The sequence below is a fragment of the Ambystoma mexicanum genome, chromosome 7q, assembly GCF_040938575.1.
Source record: "Ambystoma mexicanum isolate Mex_15411 chromosome 7q, UKY_AmexF1_1, whole genome shotgun sequence".
NCBI lineage: Eukaryota > Metazoa > Chordata > Amphibia > Caudata > Ambystomatidae > Ambystoma > Ambystoma mexicanum.
In genome coordinates this window covers 723,772,843-723,798,729 of record NC_090941.1, presented here as the reverse complement: position 1 = coordinate 723,798,729, position 25,887 = coordinate 723,772,843, and the positions used below count along the sequence as shown (strand labels likewise).

The 25,887-nt window shown below is 48.7% G+C and overlaps 1 protein-coding gene across 7 annotated transcripts in view; it reads left to right on the top strand.

Moving 5' to 3' along the window:
* The window catches only part of PARP4 (poly(ADP-ribose) polymerase family member 4), a 2,748,946-nt gene that overhangs the window by 252,460 nt on the left and 2,470,599 nt on the right, over nucleotides 1–25,887 (top strand). For all 7 annotated transcript variants that reach the window (XM_069639202.1, XM_069639198.1, XM_069639200.1 and 4 more), the window contains exon 5: nucleotides 12,508–12,589. In XM_069639202.1, the coding sequence (XP_069495303.1) occupies nucleotides 12,508–12,589 (82 nt within the window). The remainder of the gene's footprint in view (nucleotides 1–12,507; nucleotides 12,590–25,887) is intronic.

Genomic DNA, 25,887 nt, shown 5'->3' with positions numbered 1-25,887 from the left:
AAGCCTCCGTAGCATGCCAATACAAGATGCACAGGCTAAAACTCTTCTGCAGATGGCAGTATGACCCCCACCTGGATCCTTCATGCTGGAGGGACTGTGGGCAGAGAGTTTTTGTTCACAATCCCGTTTGTTTGAATTCTGATATGTTTTGGGATAGACTGTCGTCAGGCAATGAAAACTCCTGACATTTGAAGTAGTTTCTCTCTTAACTGACTTATTGGGGGGGTGAGGGGCTCACTTTGCTGAGCTGTTGGATTTTTTGAGTTTGTTTTTATGATATTTCAGTCTGTTTTATTTTTACATTTTCTTTTTCTTCTTTTGATTAGTGTGTTTAAAAAAAAAAGTAAATTTATTTTCCCCTGTATGGATTCTTGTGTTAAAAGTCATAAGTATGTATTATATTGTTTAGTATATGGCTATGACACATTAAATTAAAAAGGAGGGCTACCTATTGGCACATGTGGTGGACCTGCCCGGAAGTATGCAGGTTTTGGAAGGAGGTACTCGGTTGGATCAATGGTGTTGAAGGGATAGCAAGGGCTAGAAATCCACTGGTGGTGCTATTTGGAGTGGAGGAAGTGGAAGGAGAGTGGACTAGGCTGCTGCATATGACACATTGCCTACTTTTAGCGGCCAGGCCGCGCCTCGCCATACAATGGAAATACCCCAGATTGCCCTGTGAGGAGATGTGGGACATTTACGAAATGGAAAACCTAACCGGTATCTTACACGATGTACACCCAACCATAGACGAAGAGTGGAGCCCGTTTCTGCGCAAATACGGCTAATACACAGTGGTGCGTTCTTAACAATATACAGGTGGAATGCAGTACACATATTGATACACGGTGATAATAGAGAAGTCTGCAGATGTTAACAGGAATTCAAATGCAGTTCTTTAAAGATGTATAGTCAGATGGTTATGCATTGAGACCTGGGTGACTACGCACTTTGTAAAAAATAGAATGCAGTTGCCAAAATGGTGCCGGGCACCTGGATTAGAACAGCCATAGACTACAATATGGACAGTTGTATAATGATGGAATACAATTGGAGTGTAGAGACAGAGAAGTTAGCGACAGGCGTGCATGTACATGTGGTGCCAAAAGGTGGAGTTCATTGTGGTCAGAACGGCGCATAGCTAGGTGGATGTATGTATGACACAAGTTCCTGGGCACTGTATACAAATGGAATGGACATGCAGTTCTCAGGATGGCAGAGGAAGGAACCTATGTTGGTACATCCTAGGCGTAGTTAGTGTATAGAGGTGTAACATCACGGTCGAATGGAAACACTTTTGGACCTAACTGTCCCCCTCATGTCCTCCCTCTATACACTAACTACGCCTAGGATATACCAACATAGGTTCCTTCCTCTGCCATCCTGAAAACTGCATGTCCATTCCATTTGTATACAGTGCTTGTGTCATAGCATACATCCACCTAGCTGTTTGCCGTTCTGGCCACAATGAACTCCACTTTTTGGCACCACATGTACATGCACACCTGTCGCCAACTTCTCTGGCTCTACACTCCAATTGTTTTCCATCATTATACAACTGTACATATTGTAGTCTATGGCTGTTCTAATCAAGGTGCCCGGCACCATTTTGGCAACTGCATTCTATTTTTTACACAGTGCATAGTCACCCAGGTCTCAATGCATAACCATCTGACTATACATCTTTAAAGAACTGCATTTGAATTCCTGTTAACATCTGCAGACTTCTCTATTATCACCGTGTATCAATATGTGCACTGCATTCCACCTGTATATTGTTAAGAACACACCACTGTGTATTAGCATATTATATGGGCCACCAGACAATACTCAACTACATTGGCAAGCCTCCTTTAGATGTGTTTCATTCACCATGGCTGCTCATAGGTGCTAGCCTCCAATCCAGCACCCCTGGACTACAAGTCCCATCACAAGTGTTATGCTACGCATCGTGTCACAACATCGCTTTCACTTTCCTTTTGGGGTTACGACACTCCCCTCATCTGATTGGCCCAAGTGTAATCCTGTGATTGTCCACCCCAGCCTAGGGGCCGAAACTATAAAGCTTCTTTTAGTTTCACTTTCACCCCGCTCAGTCCAACGCGACTACCGTCTAGCGAGACCGAGACGCTCCGGCAAGGATTTCTAGTAAGTGTGTCCACCGCACACATATTTTGCATTCCTCACAGAAATATTGACAGACCGTATAGACACTTCGTTCTATCCACGTTCCCGTTTGGAACACATTGGTCTGGTAATTTTTACTGAATCGATGTACGGCAGGACACGCACTTGTACCATACTTGTTATGATACACGAGCAGCGTTTGTAGCCTCACGGAGGTTTCAGCCCTCGTAGCAGCTGGCCACAGTGGGCCGCCACCTAGCCTCTACTCTGTCGGGCACAACACACGCTCCTGCTCCTATTTCATGATCCTGTACCATCATCCTAATGCAGCCATGTTGTAGGCTTAATCCTCTTCAATACTGAATCGATGTACGACAGGACACAACGCACGCACCTGTACTGTACTTGTTATGATGCACGACCAGCGTTTGCAGCCTCACTGAGGTTTCAGCCCTCGTAGCAATATGTCACAGTAGGCACGCCACCCAGCCTCTACTCGGTCCGGGCACAACGCACGCTCCTGCACCTATTTTTATGATCCTGCACCATCATCCTAATGCAGCCACATGTAGGTTTAATTCTCACAGCCACCCCTTGCCGGCCACAGTAGGCACGACCCGCCAGCGCCCCCCCCTTTTAACGTAACAGGACGCTACTCAGACCTTGTCCCTTCCTTTTAGCTTTGCCATTTGGCACGCGCCATTCACTGGCGTCTCTGCACCCTGGACACATCAGTTCCAGCACAGGCAGTATGGACCAACATCCATAGCAGCAGTGTACTTAACACACCGCGCCAACCAGTCTCCACGCACAGAAGCTGTCGGAGACGACCAGAAGCTCTACTGCCATATTGTTCTTTGTTTGACAGAAGCCTCTGCCAAATGGTGCACTTCCGAGTGCATACATTGACACCAATTAGTCACTAATCAGTACCTTAAATTTGGAAATAATTTTGAAGATCCCACACCGCCCTAATGATCTGTCAACATTCGATTCAGCAGATATCCCATGGACAGTGTTCATCCTTCACCGCCATCCTGAAGAAGGCCACCCCAGCAACTTTCGTCTATTCTACGTTACATGTGGCCGAAACACTACAGTGTCGATTAATGACACAACTTCATTGCACATCTGCCTGTTCACACTTGTTGTTGTGTGTTTTTTATGACAATAACCACGGACTAGCAGTGGTCCTGGGCAGCATTTACTCTTGTCTTCCATCCAATGTTCAAACAGTTATTGAGAGATTTTGCACCTTTTATGAGGCTATTACCCTGTCAAATCAAAATCTGTCCATCTATCTGTTATCCTACAAACAAGTGAATTGTTTTATGTATTATCACTATAATTCTGAGATTAAATTTATCAATCCTTAATTCTTACTGTGTGGTTCTCCCATCCTGATTCTTTTTCATGATGACTAATTACCCTCCTGGGCATATCAGGACATAGCCAGGCGCCCTTTATTACTTACCCTATCCCCCCAATGTCAATACATGCTCTAATGCTTCCCGGTATTTTACTAGATCCTGGTTTCCCCAAACCCGGAGCCAGTATTAAACCAGTCTAATACTTATTTCTATGTCAATGGGAGAGAGACCACACTCATTACAAACTGTATTAGTTGGGGTGCTTTGGGGTAGCAACAAAATCGCTTTCAGAAATGTGTTCTCTGCAATTGTTAGGGGGGTGGCATCAGTTTAGCCCCAGACTTCATCGCCATATAATGCTGCCGCCTTAGCCTGTGCTACGTATAGCTTGAGGGCCGGGCCTATTGCACCTCTTCCGTGCCTAACATGGTAGGCTTTCAGGGCCCAGCTGTTTCTTTGTAATAGACTGTTGGCTTTGGCAACCTGACTGACTCAACAAACCCCACTTGAGAACTGAATTCCCAGATAATCATGCCAACCCACCTGTTCTAGAATTTTACCCCCACCTCCAATTTCAATGGTTTAATTCCCAATGATTTTGATGTAATGACCATAACTTTAGTCTTTGAGGCATTTATCACTAGCCCCAATTTACCACATTCATCTGCTAGAGTGGACAGGGCAAAGCGCAGTCCCATAAGGATGGTGGGCAATATGTCTGCGTCGTCCGCGAAAAACAAAACTGTGATGCTGTTCACCCCCCCCCCCTCCAACCTTGCCAGATCTGTGCTCACCACCAACAGTCTCTCAACAATAGAGTTAACATAGACACAGAATAATAGCGCAGCAAGGACACAGCCCTGTCGGACCCCTCGGTCCACTCTTAAAAATTCTGTGTGTTTGCCTCCCCTCCCACAGTGGACAGTTGCCATATTGTCATTATACAAGAGCTAGATCGCTCGCAAAAGTTAAGTGGGGATATTTTTGGCATGCAAATCTATCCACAGGCTATCTATAGGGACGCTGGCAAACGCTGCCTTGAGATCTACAAATACTCTGTACAAATTGTTTGCGATTCTTATTTGTTTTTGGACCACTAAGTAGAACCGGATGCACTGATCTACAGTGCTTTTTCCTGCCTGGAAACGGACATGAAGATGACTCAATTTGGTATCATCCACCCATGCCACTAGATGCTGCAGCAGGATTTTAGCAAATGTCTTTCCTGTGGCATGCAGTAAGGATGTGGGTCTATAATTTCCCAGGTCTGCCCGGTGGTCACCCTTTTTGTATATGGGGACTATTACTGCTTATGTCCAGGTATTAGGCACCCAGTCACTCTGCATTGCAGTGTTAAATGTCATGGTTAATACCAGGGCCCAAATTGCAAGCTTGCTTTTATAGAGATCCACCCGCACCCCATCAAGTCCCAGCGCTTTACCTGCCTTCTGTACTCTTATAGCCCTCTCCACTTCTGCCAGTGTGAATGTTAGGTTGCCAAGTCCACTATGCTTGGGTCCAGTTCCCCATCCAGTATGGGGCTCATACATGCTCCCTCCTCCTCAGATTGAGATGAGTACAAACCTGCAAAGTGGCCATACCATCTGGTCGGGCTTATACTTTCGTGGTCGGTTGCATCCCCCTTTGTATCCATATGTCATTAGACCCCAGAACCCAACTTGGTCCCCAATTTGCGCACATTTGGTCAGGATGGCCCTCCTACCATGTAGGTACTGAGATGTTTTGCTGGCTGTGATCTCCTTATATACCCTCTGCAATCGTTGTACATTAGCTGTATTTACCTGGCAAGGCCAGTCGGAGATGTGACCAGGGCCCGCTTTGCTTCTCTGCACATCTTGTCAAACGACAAGTTAGATTTTTTTACCCTCCTGTCATGGTCGCCTTACTGGCACTGTCGGGGATTCTCCTAGCGACTCAATTAAAGTGAGATAACTCACACGTTTACTTTCAAGAGAGGTACTTGCCTCACAAATGCACTCGAGCTGCACTATAATTTTACTGTACCAAACCGGAGCAAGATCACCCAGGCTCAGGCTCGCCCATTTCACAGAGTGCCTGGCTTTACCGTGAACCGTCACAGGCGCTGTCGGGTCCGGCTTAGGTGAAAGGTCTTTTAATTGGAGAAGCATCGGCCTATGATCACTCTCTAGGCGCCCTAAAACCTCAAACCCTTCTATTATCTGCCAGTCTGATTCTGACACTAGGGCATAATCTATTCTAGAAGGACCTTGTGGGCCTCTAAAAGTATACCCTAGCAAATCGGCCATTACAATGTCTCACTCCCACATTATACAATCTTCTAACCGTCTCTGAGGAGGCTGGTTGCAATTTTGCAGGTGTATCAGCAATTATCTCTGGGATACCCCAAACCTCATCCTGGTCACCCCAAAGACCTTCCAGCAATTTAGGTGGTTCTAACTGGGTGTTAAAGTCACCCAATGCAGTAACGCAATTCTTCCCACCATCGTTTGGCACTCGCTGTTCCTAAATATCAGAGTGCCCAGGACTGTATTAGTCCTGGCCTTGCTAGTAGGTCTATTATAGACATTAGACAAAAAGAATCTACAACAAGTGACCGCCAAGCACAGCAGATCTAAGGATGCTGTGTTTATCGGGTTAGCTACCCCTCCAAGAAGCCCCCCTGCCGGTCTACCTCTAGGGCCCTGCTTGTGTTTAATCTCAAAAAGGTTATACCCCTGTATCCTTATTTCCTCTGTGGCACATGTCTCCTGCAATTTATGATGTCATACAGATCCAATGACCCCACCCATTGGATATCAATAAGGTGTTTAGAGAGACCTGCTATGTTCCAGGACAATAACTTTATTCAAGTCAGCCCTGGGTCAATGTGGAGATCTGCGGTCTTTGGTAGTCAATCTACCACCTCTAGGTCTGAGCCCACCTCTGTCTCTCTACCCCAGAGCTCTGAGATGGGGGGCCCATTGGGTCCCGAAGACCCTAGGCTCCCCATACTCCCCCATTTGGACCCTGCCATGTGTTTCCCAATACGGGGGGAGGGAGGGTAGCAGCCTTCAATGACATTTTGCAACCCACAGGAGGGTATGATCTGGTTTCAATGCCAAGCAATCCCTGTACTAGTCAATCATCCCTTGGGTAAACCTAGATGTAATCCCTTTCCTCCCCAAGGTGGCTGCCTAGCTTACAGTACACTATATCTTCTCGTACCACTGAAGTGCACCCTCTCCTGGTGCGTATCCAATGAATGACTTTATTCAAGAGCATGTCTTGATTCTCATAGCTACCCTCCCATAATTCCGGGACATTAACCATTACCACCAAATGCTTGTGCTGGGTCGGTTAGTCCTTCCAGTCAGTCAGGCCTCTGGATGATACCTGCATGGATACATAGCTATTGGCAGCCATAGGTTCTGGGACTATTGGGACTCTATGGGGGATTCTCCAGCCATTCCCTGGCATGGGGGGTACAGGAGGGTTTATGCCAGCATGTCCGTCCCTACTTGACAGGTCCCCTTTGGCGACATGTTTTTCAATGACCTCCAACTGTGCGTTGGCCCAGCCGATACCCTCTCTCACCCCCCTGTGCATAGGCCTGGGCGCTCCTCTGCAGTGTATTTTGGGCAGGCTTGTTTTTATCTCTGTTTGCACTTGGGTGAGAATAATGCCCAATTCCCAGATTTTTCTCACCCTGTTCTTTACTTTGAGCCCCTGAACAGTGGGAACACTTCTGGGTGGTGTTAACCGCCAGCTGCCCTAGGTCAGTCAACACCTTTTCTATCATTTCTCTCAGCATTTCCACCCCTTGTTTGAGATCTTCAGTTGCCCCCCCAATTGCCCCCTCCACCCCCCATTTTGTTCCATGGCTAGTCCTTTGTGACCTTTCGCCTTCCTTGGGCTCCCCTTAGCCCTTCTGAGGGGGGTTACAAGCCTTCTGGCCAGGATATTTGCACGCTTTTCTTTTGCCAGGCCCTGCACTCTCACTGGGGGGTGATCTATTTTTCCCCAGGCCATCTGCAGTAGTTTCATGATTCCCTTGTCGACCCAATAGTTTCACTCTCTGGGCAGTTAAGGGGACTAAGGGAAGAAACCTGATTCCAGTGGGTATAGATGAACACACCTCGATCACCCTGCTCTCTTCAAACAAAATCACCTTAGAAGTCCTATAAATCCTATGCACCCAACTCCTATAAAGCCTCAAGTATTGAGACGAGGAATAGTTAATATGGATCAGAGGGAACACTCAACTGAACATGCAGGCTAGTTGTAATGAGGCCCAACTGTGCAGGACATTTAAAAATGGTGCCTGCATCTGCAAGAGCGAGAGAAGCCAAACGGAAGAAGGAAGCACCACCACAGGAGGATGCAGAAGCACAGGAACATACTGTGCTAGTGACAGCAGGTGTTTTCAGACTGCCACTTGCAGGAAGTGGTTAGCCACATTGGCACAAGGCCGCAGAAGATACCGCAGACACCGTGAGAGGACCACTGGGGAACTGGCAGCAACAGCAAAGCTACTGGCAAAGCTACCGGCAGCGCTGTCGAGTCCAGAAGCGGCAGGCTTACCAGCAGATGAACGAAGAGCTGAGAGAAGGTCTGCAGAGCGGAGAACACATCCTAAGGTGAAAGCTTCACTGCAACAATGTGCCATGGGTTGGAGACTTTGACAGACACTGCAGAGTCTGCCCAGAGATGTTGGGGACCTCAGGGAATACCGACAGGCATGTGAGCCATTAAGCACTTCTTTTTAATACTGACCAAGTAAACAACAAAGACAGAATTTGCACAAATCCTCATATAGGAAGTGTTAGTATGAGGAAAGTTGGAACAAGTATTGCCACACGCCAATGAATACTAGTGAAGGAGTTAAAAGACAACACTTGAACAAGTCTACATATATTAATATGGGGAAAGTTGGAACAAGAAACACTGTAAGCCAAGAAAGTATAGACCATAAAGGAATACAACTGTGCTATGCTAAAAGAAAGCGAGAACCTTAAAAAGAAGCCTGTGTGAAAGAAGCACATCAGGCAGTACACATTTGAGGATAAGCTACTTGGTGGAGAAACATACGAGGGGATCTGCCTACCCCAGAAGGGGATTTCTGGCAGGGGAGTATACCAGGTAATCTATTTTGGAATAATACATTTTGGACAGATACCTCGCAGCAGAGTATACCGGGAGATCTGATGAACTTCCTAAAGGCTCCCTGACATGGGAGTATACCAAGATGTACTCCCTAAGAAGTTATTACTTTAAAGAGACACTTTATGCCATCCTTAGGAAGTGGTTGCTGGAAAGAAACATTGTTGCTATCTCTAAGCGGTCATTATTTGAAAGACACTTTTGCCATCCTACCTGAGACATCCATGGTAAGGGAACCACCCTCTGGAACCAAGGATTATTTTGTTGGATTTATCAATTTGTTTTTTAACACTTTTTACCGTACCTACATCATACACTTTCCTTACACTCTTAGTTCAATTTTAAAGTGGGGGGATCCATGTTGTACCCATTAGGAATCCTGTTTAATCGGGTAGTTGTTCACGAGCACCGCTCACATTAGTTCCACTGGTTGCACAGATGTCGGGAAGAAGCGGAAAACCGTACCATGGAGGGAATACCAAAGGAAGGCCCAGTGGTCCTCGGGGTGAACTGGCCGACAAAGGGTTGCTGTGAACCAATTCCGGGATGGCAGACGGCCTCTTTCTAACCTCTGCAAGTGGTGCCTCAGGGTAATCTGCTATGCAGCACAGGCCACCTGTGGAAATGATGGTTTACCTGTGCTTCCCAATTATCAGACACACTTGCACCTCTTAGACAGTTGCCGCTGATCACAACTAAACTGCTATGGTATATGAGAGAAGGACAGCAGTTTAGTGGTGTGGCTATTAGGAGGCAGAATGTAAAGGTGGAGGACAGGCAATTGCAGAGTAGAGTATGGCAGAACAGCAAGGCGGTTGAAAGAGGAAAAAGTGAGAGACCAGGACAGAGAATAGAGTACAAGAGGTGCAGAAGGGAGGGGAAAAAGAGAGCATCTGTGAAAAGGGCAGCGAGGAGGAGATGAACTGGGAAAAGGAGAAGAAGAGCTCAGGGCAAAGAGTTAGAGGGAGTGACATCTTTTAGAAACTGTGCTAAAGGTCACTTTCTGGAGTGTAGGACGGGGTGACCATAGTGGACCAAATAGGAGTGAAAGATTAGGCCGGTTTGAGAGGTGTGTGTTTATTTTTACCAAGAAAAGAAAGCTGATGGTATCCTGGAGTCCAACCATTTGTATATTGCCTGTTGCCTGCCCACTGTCTGGAGAGCTAAGGGTACCAGGTGGAGATACCTGGGGTGTCCAGGTGGACCAATGTGTTGCCCATACTGCATCGGTCACTGTCGGAGCCAAGAAAGAAGTGTTGGGTACACTATAAATCCCAGAGACTGCTTACAACTGTTTTGCCAAAGGAGGAGTTTGTCCTGGATGAGAGGATCGAGGAATCATAAACAGACCTAGATTGTTAATTGCTAACCCAGATGGTCAGACTCAATCTGACAGTGTGTGTCGGTTTGAATTCAAATGCTGACAGTGTGCCTGTTTGAATTCAAATGCACCTGATGCAGGCTGGTCCTATAAAAACTGACAGGAAAGTGTTTTTTGGGGGGGGCTGGTGTATTTTTCAGCGCACGCTTTAGGAGAAATCGGTCAAGGCCATGAGATTTACAAATCATTATGAAGGCATTCACATTAAATCTTCTCATACTTCATAAACTGGATCACTAACGGTACACAGGAGCATTTCACTGAAGCGACCATGAATGTGGCCATCAGAAAAGTGTGTTCCCAACAGAAATTATCGATGCACAGTTCACAAATATATATTTCTTCAACACTATTTCTGAAGCAGAACTTCATGCAGTTACCATGGGCCAAAATGGGAATTGATAAATTAAATGTCAATCAAAATTAGACTGGTTTATATCAAAGGGTTTCATAAAGTTTTAGCTCTGACAGAAGAATTGTGTGGTGTATGCTTACGATGTAACTTTTTTACACAATGTAACCTTCTTAAGCACATTTTGTTATGCAAGGGTGCACAATTAAGCTACACTGCAAAGTTGGAGTAGTCTAGTGCTGTTTAATAAGCATAGCATCCTGGAAATAGGCAGCAGTGAAGTTTAACGTTTTTGTTTGTTTTTTGTCAAGCTCAGAATAATTGCATGCTTTGTTTGCATATTGTGCCAAAGACTTTCAGGGTGGCTGCAGGATTATGTCTTTCGTATTTTACTTAAAAGAAAAGAACCGTTTAATGGGAATGTGACTATTTCTGTGCTTACTTGATTTGGTCACATATTAATCATTTTGGGGTTTGCCTTGTTTTAATTTCCCATTTATTTTAGGATATTTTTCTTGATGTCATTGATGTTTCGCACCTCCAATTTTCTGCTAGGAGTCAAGTACTGTAGATTGTGCTTTTCTCTGTGAATGAAACTGAGGCCTCAGTAGCCGTCAATCCTTGGCTTTGATTTCCTCTGTCAGAGCGCATTGCTCTGAAATATGCAGTGTGCACAAAGGCCCAAAAGAAGGAGATTTCTGGGTTTGATATTGTTTACATGCCATATATTTGACACCCCTCTGTTGTCCTATCCCCAACCTGTGCACATAGGCAAAACCTGATGCCAACTTTGTGCGTTCAAAATAAAACGTAAAGTGAATTCTTAAAAGGTCTTTAGGAGTCAGTTGATATTTCGTCTGTGACAGCGGTCAACTGTACGCCTCCTATCACCACTACAAAAGAGCCCTTTGGGGCACTGAATCTTCCCCTAAAGAAGCCATATCATCAAAAATATATAAGTCTGAATGAAAATGTTAATAAACATGTAACACTGTCCAGTGTAACCAAGAAAAGATCCTTGCTGAGTGCCTGAAGTTGGTTTAATGTCACGTGTTGGATTCTTTTGCTATTGGAACTCTGTCCGTAAGCTGAACCCATTTTTACTTTTCAGCATCAGTTTGGTTTAACTCTGTAAAATGGCTAAGAAGTGTTCCCTAGTTCGGCCTTCTTGTTTCTTAACTGCTATATTTTAGTGGTGGCATCTGTTAAGCAGGTCTCTGAATCCCATCACTGGCCAAACTTTGTGTGGTGAGGTAAAGTTATGGCAACCCCACTTTAGGACCTGGGTTCATGGACATCTGAAATTGGGAGACACCTGGCCATGTGATCGCTGATCCTTTTTGGGGGTGCACACTTTCCTGTAAACCAGAAGTGTCTATGGAATTATCACATTTTAACCACTGGGTGCCGCCAGAGGTGTGGGAGCCGTCACCCCATTTCACTGCTGCAGCTCTTGCTGGTATCTTGCAGACAATTGACATCTGAACTACTTTTGATACCACCTCCCTTAGGGACAGCCCTTCCTGGTGCCTGGTCATGATTGTGTACCCAAGGATTAATCCCAGCAGCTGTGTCTCTACACCCTGCTTACAAGCACACTAGCTGCAGAACATCACATGATGCAGCCTCTCTCAGTTCATGTATCTGCTTCTGCGTACCTCCTCTTCATAGGAATCAAGTACACTCAGTAACCCTGGATGGGCATCCAGCAGATAGCCTAAACGAAACAAGCCATGGTATACGGGCATCATTTTTTGCATGGTCTGTCCCACGGGGTTGTGGTTGATTTTTGGGGTTATTGTAAACAAACGTATTAGCCTTGTAACTCAGGGAATATTGGGCTGACATTGTATCCGTTTTCCACAGAGGTCCTATCTCCTTTGCGCTAGTTCAGAGTTGTGTTTTCAAAGTGTATAAGTGCTTTCTGCCAGAAGTCATGAGAGAACTATTCAGCTGGCCTTCTCGAAGACCCCTGAAGGTAAAATTCTGACCTTAACTGAAAAGTGCAGGGCAATAGGGGTTTAAGACAGCCTGCAAATAATATGCTTGAGCCAGTATGTACTTAGGTATGTCACCTGTGTTGTGAGTGCGCTGATACACTCTAACAAAAGCAATTTCAATATTTCTAATTTCAGGACTGTATTTATTGAATGTGATCCAGATGATGCTAATTTGTGTCAGGATTTTGAAGTCGCAAAATATGCTGCACTTGAAAAAGTAAGTATTTGTTTTTATAATGTAAATCAAAATGATTTGCCCTATACTTAAGGGGTGCAGAGAACCATTCCTTTCGAGTTATATACCAGATGACTTGTAATTATGTTTTAACATCCAGTAATTTCCAATATGCATTGGGTTTAATTAGCTCTAAGTGATCCCATGTACCTTTTATATTTCTCACTTGCCCAATAAATAACAATTTTTTACTGTTTAATAATTTTTAACAGATGAATAAATAGCGGATGATGCACGATAAAGGTACATATTTCTGAACCAAATTTAACAGAATTAACAGATTTTAACAGATATACCCTCTTGGAGTAAAATATCAATAACAAGTGATAAGAAACAAGTTGATTGAGAAATCTTCAATGTGATTACATTTCTAGATGGATATTTGAGACAGACACAGGGGAAACGAGACATAAAACAGTAGGGGGAGAGAAGGGAAGGGAACACAATACTAAAGAAGTAGTTGAACTTAGTCAGGATTGTTGAGATAAAGAATAAATGCATTCAATTGTTTTGTCAAATTTGTACATAGTCAGAGGAAGAGGCATGACACTTTTCAATCGGGCGAGTGGGGCAGATAGAATTCCACCAACAGTTAAAAGATAAATTAGACAAGTTTTTCCAGTTGTATGTGATGTTATGAAACGCAATACTGACAAACAGATTAAAGTAGGAGATTCAATATGTTGCATTGTAGGGTTGACAATAGAGCCAATCATAAGATTAGAAAGAGATAAAGGTTCTGCAAAGTGAAAGATCTGTTGCACGCGAGACCAGATCTTAGTCCAAAAAGCAAAGACATATTTACATTTGAAAATTAAATGAAGAAAATCAGCATTAGGTTCATGAGAGGACCAACAATTATTGGGAGAATTATCTATGGTCTTGGCGATACTCGGGGGTGTGAGGAAGGTGTGGTGAAAGATGAAAAATAGGGCTTGGGTAAGATTGGCGGTGACAGATGTGGAATGACATAATTTCCAAATTTGAGTCCAGAAGACTGGTGTCAGTTGAAAGTTCCAGTCTGCCTCCCATAGTCTGACAGTGTTATGGTTTAGTAGGTTGGGAGAGGGGGGATCATTTAGGAATGCATAGAGTTTAGAAGCACTAATAGAAGGGTTGCTGATTAAGAAAGCCAAAAAAGGGGAAGGGGAATTTTGAGTCAAAGAAGGAAGGGATTTAAATAATGATTTAATCGGGGATGTGTGAAAGGGGAAATAAGATTCAGGGATATTGTATTGTTGACACATTTGTGAAAAGGGGATCTTGACAGAATTATGAAATCGTTGTTTAGTCAATTTGATACCTGACGAGTACCATCGGTATATATTAGAGGGGTTGGATTTGGTGGGATTCTGTTTATTAAACCAAAGGAAGATGTCACCCAAGTTGGTTTTAGAGAAATAATTGGTAGGGAGTTTATTCTAGATGTTTTTGAAAAAATGTAGAGTAGGAAATGAGGCAATATTGGACCAAGAGGAAGTCATTAAGAAATGAGAGAGGGAGAGTGGAGAGATAAAGTTAGTTTCAATATTTACCCAAAGAGGGGCAGTTGCAAGATGGGTTTCAACATGTTTAAAAATAGTTCATTGTTTTACAATAAAGGCTTTATGGTACAATTGAAAGTTAGGAAATGTAACTCCACCTAACAGTTTAGCTGTCTGTGGTGCGTCAGCGAAGGCTACGATACCGATACGTGTTCCAAGTGTCAATCCATGAAAGGAAAGGCCTTGAGGGAACGAAAGAGGAAGCTCAAGGTAGTCAAGGTATCCAAACCCCATAAATCCTGGCCTGCTGGACCTTTGACCGATGAATCAAGAGGCGACTCTCCTCAGAGGAAGAAGGCCAAGCGCTCTAGGTCTAGGAGTTGTTCCCACCACTTTTCTGTCTTAATTGAGGAAAAGGCACCACCAGTTGCCTTCCTCGTCATCTTAGTCGGGCGACTCCCCCGAGCGGGTAAAATGCCCATCTAAAAACACCGGCAGAATGGGAGGCTTTTCGTGTGGAAATGCTTAAAATCTTTGATTAACAGGGCTGGGCTTTGACTGTGCCTTCTGTGGAAGCCGGCACGGAGCGTCTTGGCCGGATACTCGCGCGCCCTTGAGTCAGAGTAAAGGCTGTGATCCACATTGAGAGCCCCGGAGGACAAAGTATCGAAGGGTCACTCGAGACATGGAGAGAGGTCAAGGTCGTCGACACCTTCGAAGCCGTCTGCGCCACGGCCGTCGGTAATTCCCATAGGGTCATCAACCTCTGTCAGGCCTTCGAAGACAACCTCCTAGGACTTAGGCAATCAGGATTCCGACCAAGACACGGTACGGAAACTGCACTAATTGACCTTACTACTCAGATCCATATCCTGAAAGACAATGGCAAACTCGCACTCCTTCTATTGCTTGACCTGTCAGCAGCTTTCGACTTGGTCAACCACTAAACACTCTGTCACCACTTGAAATCTGCAGCACACTTTTCAGACGCAGCCACGGCCTGGATTAGCTCCTTCCTGGCGAACAGAACCATGAGGGTCTTTTCTGCTACGGATTCTGCTGAACCCTCACCAGTACCTTGTGGAGTCCCGCAAGACTCTTGCGTGTCCCTGACACTTTTCAATATATTCACTAAGCCACTCTTTGATATCCTTGACGCTCTGGGTGTCACGTATAATAATTACGCGGATGACACCCAGATACTCGTTCCTATCTCGAGTGATTACGTAACTGACAGTACCACCCTTAATGAAATCTACTCGGTAATACAAGCATGGATGGCACACCATGGACTGTGTCTCAATGACGAAAAAACTGAGTTAATCATCCTGGGTACTCAACCAAACTTAAAAATCTCAATCCCTCATTCAAAGCCTTTACCATAGATGGTAACCTCATCCCTGTGTCAAATAACACTAAAACTCTTGGTATCTACATTGATGCCACCTTATCCTTCTACAAACAAACCAATGCAGTAGCTTCCTCAGCCGCATACACCTGCAAGCTGATCACGGCATGTAGACCGTTCATCTCCACACCCAATTGCATTACTCTTGCCAGAGCACTAGTCCTATCCAAATTAGACTACTGCAACGCCCTTTACCTGGGCACTAGTCACAAAAACATCAACAAATTGCAAGTAGTCCAAAACAGTGCCATCAGGGCTGCCCTCAACATCCCCAAAAAAGCACACATATCGGAGACCAGATGTAAACTACGCTGGCTCCCCGTCGAGCACAGAATAGCTCTTAATCATTGGCCCTCATACACAAAGTCAGGGCCAACCTTGCCCCAGCGCATACCTTACAAACCAACTTACACCCCACACCTCCTCAAGACCACTCAGGGCAGCACAAACTAATACCATGACCATACCGCAATTCAAACTTCATAACTCAGGTGGAGCTAGCTTCCCTGTACAAGCTTCCAAATTATGGAACACTATCACCGCGCCCTTGCGTGCAGAATCCTCATTCAACCTGTTCAAACATAACACAAGGTGTTGGCTTCACAATTTGGACTTCTTGACAGCCTATCCTCCGGATCCTAGCACGCTAGACTGATGCCGACACACCATGTAATTTATGTATATTTGTACGCACTTGCAACATTATGTTTGTACCTTCTGTAACGTAACCACTGTTGACTGCTTTTTATTGTAACTGTAACCAGATCTAACTTACGCGCCCATATGCCCCCGGGCCTGGCTGCGCTTTACAAATAAATAAAAATGAAAAAGAAAAAAATGAAGCCGTCAATGCCAGCTGTGCCAATTTTGCCGTCCACGCCAGCTGTGCCAATTTTACTGGCGCAGCCCCCAGTGACTGCTGACCCTCCAAAGAAGGTACCTTCGACAATTTAAAAGCATCTGGGTACCACACCAGAGAAAAACTAGTGTTCGGAAGAGGATGCCCCTTTTAGTCTCCAGTTTGGGACCCCTAATGTGCCTGAATGCCTCATTTCTGAGGAGAGTAGGATGCAGGATCTCTGTGATACCTTGCATAATTCGAGTGGTATAGACACCTCTCCTCAACTGGCAAGCTGGACCCAGTGGAGCATGCCGACTCCTCGTACAGACAAATCATGTCTAGAGTTGTTGAATATTTGGGCTGGTCTAGACCTCCTGTTCATTATGATCAGGATGATCTAAAGAACATTTTGGACAAGGGTCCACCTATGGATCCTGTGTTTCCTTTCCATGTGGTTCTGCAAAAAAAGGGTGGCCAGGAATTGGGAAACTCCAGAGACTAATGAGGCGGTTAACAAATCTCTTACAAGAAAATACTGCCCCTCCAGTAGCGAACCCGGCTACCTGTCAACACACCCCGCTCCAGAGAGTCTGGTTCTCCAGGCAGCTGTGGCTACCTCGAAACAGGCAGCGTACCCTACCATTCCTCCTGATAGGGACATTAAGCGCATAGAGTTGTGGGAGCATATTCCCGAGAGGGAAGAAAGGGACGGCTTCCTGGCCAATGGTAAGAACGGCAAGGAAGCCATGTGTGAGTCCCTTCAGTCTGGGTTGGATTCTGCAGATAGCATCAGCAGGTCCATGGCTATGAGCACCGTGATTCGCAGGTTTGCGTGGTTGCAAAAGTCTGGTTTTGCCCCTGATGTGCAGGCTCGACTTCTCAACATGCCATTTGACGGGTCTCTTCTTTTTTGCAGCAAAGCTGACGAGAGCCTTGAGGTTGCAGACCTCTAAAGCGGCGTCCAAGTCTTTAGGCGCTGCTGTTAGGCAACCTCAGCCTTTTCGTCCTAGCAGACAGCCTTGGAGGGATAGATCTTTTTGATACTACTCCTCATTTGGAAGGGCGAGAGGAATGGCCTTTCAAAGAGGCCATGAAAATGTTCTTGTGGTGGACGAGGTAGAGTTGCTAAGCCAGCTCAAGCAGCAGCCTCTTTACCATTGGCCTCTGCTACAGCCTCTTCAAAACCGCTCTGAGGGCTTGAGTTACAGCTCGCCAGTGGGGGACAGACTGTCCCACCATCTAGAAGAATGGCGAGACATTACTTCAGAAGCTTGGGCTCTGGAAACAATAGCCCACGGTTACTGCTGTCCTTTTATAAAAAAGCCTCAGACCAATCCACCGGGAAACACTTTTTGAGGATTCCGAATCCGCTCCTTGTGCAGGAAATCTTCGCCCTGACAGAGAAAGGCGCTTTAGAACCAGTGCCTGTAGCAGAGGGGAACACAGGTTGGTGTTCCCCATATTGTTTTATTCCCAAGAAGGACGGGGGACTGAGACCCATCTTGGACTTGAGATACTTGAAAAAGGTCCTCAGGAAGGACAAATTCAAGATGGTCACTCTTTCTCAGATCCTTCAGGTGCTCTAACTTCAGGACTGGTTGGTGTCATTGGACCTACAGGATGCTTATTTTTCTCCAGCATGGGGTCTGGCATGGATTCACATGCTCATGAATATTCCCCGTCGTCAGGCTGGGAATCCTCGGTAAAGAAAAAACCAGTATCAGTTTCGTTTCTGATCTGTCTTTCGTAGTAATAACCAATCACTGGTCTCTGCGTCATACTGACCACAGCCAATGACTGCCCTCTACCTAAGCACCGCCTCTGGCAGCCATCTTCAGATTTTTACCGCACGTTCATGTGTTGGGATCCTCGTGCTATTGCTCTCGAGCGTTAGTGCTATTTTTTCACGTTTTTTCTCAAAAACTTCGTTTTTTCGGTCAAAAGAGCCTCAAGCTCCACCGACTCTCCATCCGATCAACGGGGACCCGTTTCGGATTCGTCTGCGCCCCTCAAGGGTGAAGATTTCGTCGAGCTACGCTTTTGGAGGACTCCAGAAGTTTCTCAGGCCCGGCCATGGCCGAGGAGAAGGGAAGCTCGACGCCCGGAAAGCTGTTCAGGGTCTGCCCTGGATGCCAGCTGCAGAACGTCTTCAAGGAGGACGAACACTCTTTTTGTCTTTACTGCCTACATGTGGAGCTCGAAGGCGGAGGGGGAGCGAGGCAGTGTCCCCCCCCTCAAGGATAAGGCGGTGAGCGCACCTAAGGTGGTGAAGGCCTTAATCCATCCGGCCAAGCCCTCTATCGAAACTGTCGCGGCGGCCCTGGCTCAGCCTGTGGAGGCTACACCAGTGGTGGCGACCTCGGGGCTCAGAGTCTCCCTGCCACCTCGGAGGGAGTCCTCTTTTGTGCCCATCGATAGGACCCCCGTGAAATCCCCCGTGGGGAAGAAAAGGGGGGGGCAGGGCGTCGTCGTAGATTCGGCCTCAACCTCGGAGGAGGAGCTGGTCGAGGTCTTAAGCCACGGCCTCGGCGTGGAAGAAGACCGGCCCGTCGGGATGGATCCCGACGCAGGTGACGACGACATCGTCGAGGGTACCGACGGGGCCCCTGATCGCCCGTCGGATTCCCCTCTGCCAGCGCCGCGAGACAACTCGGCGGTCATTTTGTTGGCTATACAGTCCTTATGCTCTGAGATAAGGACGAGACTACCGTTGCCGACGGAACCTCTCCCGTCGGGGGACCCAGAACCGGGACCTTCTGGTGTTCCCCCTACCAAGAAAAGAAGGATCCACGATCCACCTCCTTTTCAGCCGTCGCGCCCCTTCCAGCCCTCCTCCCCGTCCAAACGAGGGGATGATACGGGGACTGACACGGCAGCGACGGGTACGGACGACGAGGTATACGACGAGGATGTACCGTCGTCGCCTCCCACCAGGGCTTCTCCGCCAGACGAGATTGGATCGTTCCACTCAATGATCGCCAGGGCATCCGAGCTTTTCCAACTCTGCCCTGAGGAGAAGAAGAAGGAAGGTTTCCTTTATCAGCGGCGCGAGGCCAAGAGGAAGACGGTCCTCGCGGTGCCTCTATTGGACGACATTTGGGATGAGGGCCTCACCCTCCTCAAGAACCCGTCCACGACGCCAGCTAGAAGAGACCGGTACGAGAAAAAGTACCGGGTCCCAGACACGGCCCCCCTGTGCCTCCGGGCGCAGCCTACCCCGGACTCCGTCGTCTCCGCGGCGGCCAGGAAAAAAGCGGGGGGGGGTGCGGCCTCCACATCGACTTCCCCACCGGACGGCGAGGGAAAGAAATTGGACGCTATGGGACGCAGAGTCATCTCGTCTGCAGCGACGACAATTAAAGCTGCCAACGCCTTGGCTATCGTGGCCCGATACGACAGGGAGCTCTGGTACAAGCTGGCTCCCCTGCTGGACTTCTTGCCGGACGACAAGAGGGCAGAGGCCCTGGAGATCCTGCAGGAAGGTGAGGTGGCTTCGGACCACGCCATTACCGTTGCGACGGACATCGCCGACACTGGGTTCTGCCAGTTGGGCAACGGCGTTTGCCTTAGGCGGCGTGGATGGCTCAAGGCTACGGACTTCCGTCAAGACGTTCAGACCAGAGTCCTGGACATGCCCTTCGATGGGAACAACCTGTTTGGGAAAACGGTGGACGATTCCCTTCAGGCCATTAAAGCGGACACCGAGACGGCCCGGGCCCTTGGAGTTCTGCAACAACAACGGACGCCCTTTCGGAGCAGCGGAGGCAAGGGCGCCTCCAAAGGTTCCAGCGGCGGTTTCTCCTCCTACCTTCAAGCGGCCCGCTCGTCATCTCAGGAGGCCTACAGAGGACGAGGCAAGCCTGGCGGACACCGCCGTCGTCGCCAAGGACAAGGCGCTAAAGCCTCGTCGAAGTAGGATTGAACCGGCCGGGGGGTCGGGCCCCCACCGAAGCACCCCGGTGGGAGGCCGGCTGGCGAGCTTCGTCAGCGTGTGGGAGTCCATCTCCACCGACCGTTGGGTGCTGGACGCCTTGGCCCGGGGCCACGCGCTCGAGTTTCAAAGAAAGTGTCCGTGCGTCCCCCCCGTGGCCAGGAAAGAACTTCACGTCCCTCAACTTCTCCTGGAGGTGAAGGCGATGCTCAAGAAGGGCGCCATCGAACTCGTCCCAAAGAGGCTTTGGGGCTCCGGAGTCTACTCGAGATACTTCCTCGTGAAGAAGAAGACGGGGGGATGGCGCCCCATCCTGGACCTGCGACGTCTGAACAAGTTCATCAAGGCGCAAAAGTTCCGGATGGTCACCCTCCAGCACGTCCTGGGTCAGCTGGAGGAAGGAGACTTCCTGTCGTCGTTGGATTTGGAGGATGCCTACTTCCATATTCCCATCTTGAAGGGGCACCGAAAATTCCTCAGGTTTGTGGTCCAAGGGCGGCATTACCAGTTCAAAGCCCTCCCCTTCGGTCTACAGTCGGCACCCAGGGTGTTCACCAAGTGCCTCGCACCGGTGGCGGCTCAGCTGCGCCGCGAAGGGATCCACGTCTACCCCTACCTGGACGACTGGCTCATCCGAGCCAAGTCAAGGGAGCTCGCCGTGGTCCACACGGCAAGGACCGTCCAACTTCTCACGGACCTGGGATTCTCCGTGAACTACACCAAATCCCACCTGGTACCCGCGCAAGACACTCTGTTTCTGGGAGCGAGGCTCAACACAGTGTCCCTTCGGGCCTCCCCGTCGGAGGAGAGGACCAGGACCATCCTGGGCAAGGTGCAGCGGATGTTGGTGGCCGACCAGGCCAAGGTGAGGTCCATCAAGTCCCTCCTCGGAATGATGTCTTCCTGCATCTACCTCATTCCCATGTGCAGGCTCCGGATGCGCCCGTTGCAGGAGTTCCTGGACGCGCGCTGGATCCAAACGACGGGCAACTTCGAGGAAAGGATCACACTCGACGAGAGTTTCCGACGAGCGATCCGGTGGTGGGGCACCCGCGCGCATCTGACGGCGGGCATGGACTTCCAGACCCCAGCCCACCAGGAGACAGTGACCACGGATGCCTCCCTGGAAGGGTGGGGAGCGCACACCGAAAATCTGCACGCAAGGGGCCTTTGGCTCCCGACGGAGAAATCCTTACATATCAACGTCCTGGAGCTCCGTGCAGTGTTTTGGGCCCTCAGGTCCTTCCTTCCGTCCCTCAAGGGCAAGGTGGTGAGGATCTTCACCGACAACACCACCACCATGTTTTACATCAGAAAACAGGGCGGAACCAGGTCCCCAGCACTGTCCAAGGAGGCGCAGGACCTGTGGCATTGGGCAGTCGCCCAAGGGATGTTTGTGGTGCCGTTTCATCTGGCAGGGATAAAAAACACCATCGCCGACTCACTCAGCAGGGAGCTGCGCTCGTGCCACGAGTGGGAACTACGACAGGATCTAGTGGATCGCCTCTTCCGACGGTGGGGCACACCCCAGATCGACCTGTTCGCGACGGCGACGAACTCCAAGTGCCGGAGGTTCGCCAGCAGGTTTCCCCAGGCGAGGAGCATGGGCGATGCTTTCTCGTTCCCCTGGGAGGGCCTGTTCCTCTACGCGTTCCCTCCTTTGCCACTGCTAATCCGGCTCGTCAACCAGCTCAAGAGGTCACGGTGCAGGATGATCCTCGTCGCACCTGCGTGGCCGAGGCAGATATGGTTCCCGGACCTTCTGGACTTGTCAGCGTCCCCGCCAATCAAGCTGCCGGTGGACGCATTTCTGCTCTCCAGGGAAGGAGGCGCCATCCTCCACCACGACCCGAAATCGCTGAACTTGCAGGCCTGGCTCCTGCAGCGCTAGAGTTTGGAGGATACGACATACCGGCCGACTGCAGAGAGGTTCTTGCAAAGGCCAGGGCGTCCTCGACTCTTAAATGCTACGGACACAAATGGAAGAGGTTCTCTGTCTGGTGCCACGCACAGAAGATTAACCCTCTACGGATTACGGCTCCCCAAGTTCTGCCGTACCTGCTGACGCTGGCCAAAGCTGGACTGGCACACGCGTCCATCAAGATTCATCTTGCTGCGATCTCCCGATACACCAGAACCACGGGACAGACGTCCTTGTGGTCTCATCGTCTGGTGAAAGAGTTCATGAAGGGACTGTTCAGATCGTTCCCGCCGGTAAAGGCTCCGGCCCCGGCGTGGGAGCTCAACGTGGTGCTGACCAAGCTCATGGGACCTCCGTTCGAGCCTCTGCACTCGGCCCCGTTGAAGTTTCTGTCGTGGAAAACAGTGTTTCTTGTGGCCATCACCTCCGCACGACGGGTGGGAGAGATCCAGGCCCTTTCCTGCAAGGCCCCGTACTTGACTTTTCACGACACGAGGGTAGTGCTCAGGACGCACCCCTCCTTCATGCCCAAGGTACCGTCGGACTTCCATCTCAACGAACCCTTGGTGTTGCCTGTGTTCTTCCCGTCGCCTTCGTCGCCGGCTGAGAGGACTTTGCACTCGCTGGATGTGGCTAGAGCGCTGAAGTTCTACGTGGACCGCACAAAGTGTTTTCGGAAGACGTCACAACTCTTTGTGAACTTTGGACCTGTCAATCAGGGGAAGGCTCTCTCGAAGGCTTCCATTTCCAGATGGCTCTCCGACTGTATCATGTACTGTCATCGGTTGGCAAACCGACCGCTGCCCGGCCGTCCGAGAGCCCATTCCACCAGAGCGATCGCAGCTACCACGGCGTTCCTTTCTTTTGTGCCCCTGCTGGACATATGCAGGGCTGCTACGTGGAGGTCGACGCACACCTTCACGAAGTTCTACTGCGTCGATCGGGATTCCAGGGAGGAGTCCAGGGTCGGCCAAGCAGTGCTGCGCAACCTGTTCGCCTGAGGTGAGCCTGGTGAGGAGGTAAGATGCATAATGTTGAGTTTGATGCAATGCTTAATGTTGAGCCTTTGCCACCTCCCGTGGTTGTGCATGTGTGTACTGCTATGTATTCTTTATTCATGAGCATGTGAATCCATGCCAGACCCCATGCTGGAGAAGGAACAAGTTACTTACCTGTAACTGTTGTTCTCCAGCATGGGTCTGGCATGGATTCACATGCGAACCCTCCCGCCTACCCCTCTGCGGCTCTTCACTTGGTCACACTGCCACTTCACGTGCTTCCAAATCTGAAGATGGCTGCCAGAGGCGGTGCTTAGGTAGAGGGCAGTCATTGGCTGTGGTCAGTATGACGCAGAGACCAGTGATTGGTTATTACTACGAAAGACAGATCAGAAACGAAACTGATACTGGTTTTTTCTTTACCGAGGATTCCCAGCCTGACGACGGGGAATATTCATGAGCATGTGAATCCATGCCAGACCCATGCTGGAGAACAACAGTTACAGGTAAGTAACTTGTTCCTCATGTGCCAATCCATCTTCTGCACAGGAAATACCTGAGGTTCGCCGTTGGCGGCTCGCACTGTCAGTTTTGGTCCCTACCATTCGGGCTGAAATTTGCCCTGAGGGTCTTCACCAAACTGATGTTGGTGGTGGCAGCACATCTCAGGAGAGGGGGGGGATTCAAGTCTACCCTTAACCGGACGATTGGCTGATCAGCGTGCGGTCTCCCGAACAAGCCTTGGATCATCTTGACGTTACCTGCCGCTCCCTTCACAGGCTGGGCTTCTCTCTCAATTTCAGGAAGTCCCATATGACACCTTCCCAGCAGCTCCAGTACATCGGGGCTGTCTTGGACACATCTTTGGGAAAGCGCTCGCCACCCAAGGTGAGGGCTCAAGACATTCTCCAGATGAAAACTAAATTCCAGAGTGCCAAGAGTCTTCCGGCCTTTGAATTCTTGAGGTTGCTCGGCCTCATGGCATCCCGCATTTTTCTGGTGCCAGAAGCCCACCTGAGATACCTTCAGTGGGCTCTCAGGACACAATGGTCCCAGTTCTCCTGCAAGATGTCGGGCCGGCTTCAGATTCCAACTAGTCTCCCAGGATCTTCTGTGGTGGACCTGCGAGGCAAATATTCTGAAGGGAGAACCTTTTTAGCAACCGTGGCCGGAGTTCACGGTAGTGACGGATGCCTCACTCATGGGGTGGGGAACTCAAGCCAACGATCTGACAATCAACAGTCAGTGGTCTTCATCGGAGTAGAGGCTACACATTTTGGCGCTGAGAGCAGTCAGACTAGCGCTGAAGGCTTTTCTGCCGTCTGTACGGGGAAAGAATGTCCTGATAATGACGGACAACACAGTGGCCATGCACTACCTCAACAAGGGAGGAGGCGTAGGGTCACTACCACTGTGCAGAGAGGCAATGCTGCTCTGGTACTGGGAAATACAAGAAGGAATCTCCCTATCGGCAGTTCACCTGGTCCGGGAGGAGAACATGGCAGCGGATGCTCTGAGCAGGCAGAGCAGTCTCCCACGAGTGGAAACTAGCTCATGAAGTCCTTCAAGAGATCTTCGCCCTTTGGGGAACCCCTCCAGTGGATCTGTTTGTGACCAGTGTCAACCAGAAGTGCGAGCTGAACTGCTCAAGGGAATTTCTTCTGAAAGAAGCTCTACGAGACGCGTTTGTTGTGGATTGGGAATTCCCGCTACTGTACGCGTTTCCTCTAGTCCCCGTCATTCTTCAGGTAATCAGGCGGTTGAGGCGATTCGGGACACACATGATCCTCATTGCCCCGGATTGGGTCAGGAGAACGTGGTACCTGGACTATCTGGACATGTCCATCTGTCCTCTGATACCTTTTCCACAAAGCGAGGATCTTCTCTCGCGAGAGGAGGTTCGGGTTCTCCATCCCGAGGTCAAGACTCTCAACCTTCACACTTGGTTTCTGAAAGATTGAGGTACAAGGTTTGGGACCTTGCGGATGACATGATGGAGGTGTTGCATTTCGGCCAGAAGGCCAGCAACCAAGTCTCTGTACCGTTGCAGCTGGAATACTTTTTGAGACTGGTGAAGGGAAAAGAATGTTGATCCATTTCAGTGTACAACTCAGGATGTTCTATCCTTTTTGCTTTTGTTAGCACACAAAGGTCTTCAGGTTGGAACTATTAAGGGTTACCTGGCAGTGCTTTCAATCTTTAAGTGCTCATCCGAGGAATGCTCCTATTTCAAGATCCCAATATTCACTCAGTTTCTTAAAGAGCTCACAAATGTGTTCCCGCCTTCTACTTTTCAGGTTCAGGTTTGGGACCTCAACCTGCTTTTGAAATGTCTGATGTGTGCCTCATTTGAACCCTTGCACACATGTCCGTCGAGGTTAACCTTTAAGACAATTCTATTGGTTGCTATTACATCTGCACGGTAGTGAGCGAGTTGCAGGCACATTCTTCCAAGCCACCCTTTACTATATTCCGCAAGGGCAGGGTTGTGTTGAGGGTGAAACCCTCCTTTCTACCTAAGGTAGTTTTGGACTTTCACTTAAGTCCGGAAATTGTGCTGCCAGCCTTCTATCCTCCTCCGCATCCTAGTAAGGAAGAGGAAAGGCTCCATAGGTTGGACCCTAGGAGAGCATGAAGCTTCTATATTTCCAGAATGTCCAAAGTGTGAGTGGATGACCAACTCTATGTGGGGTGTAC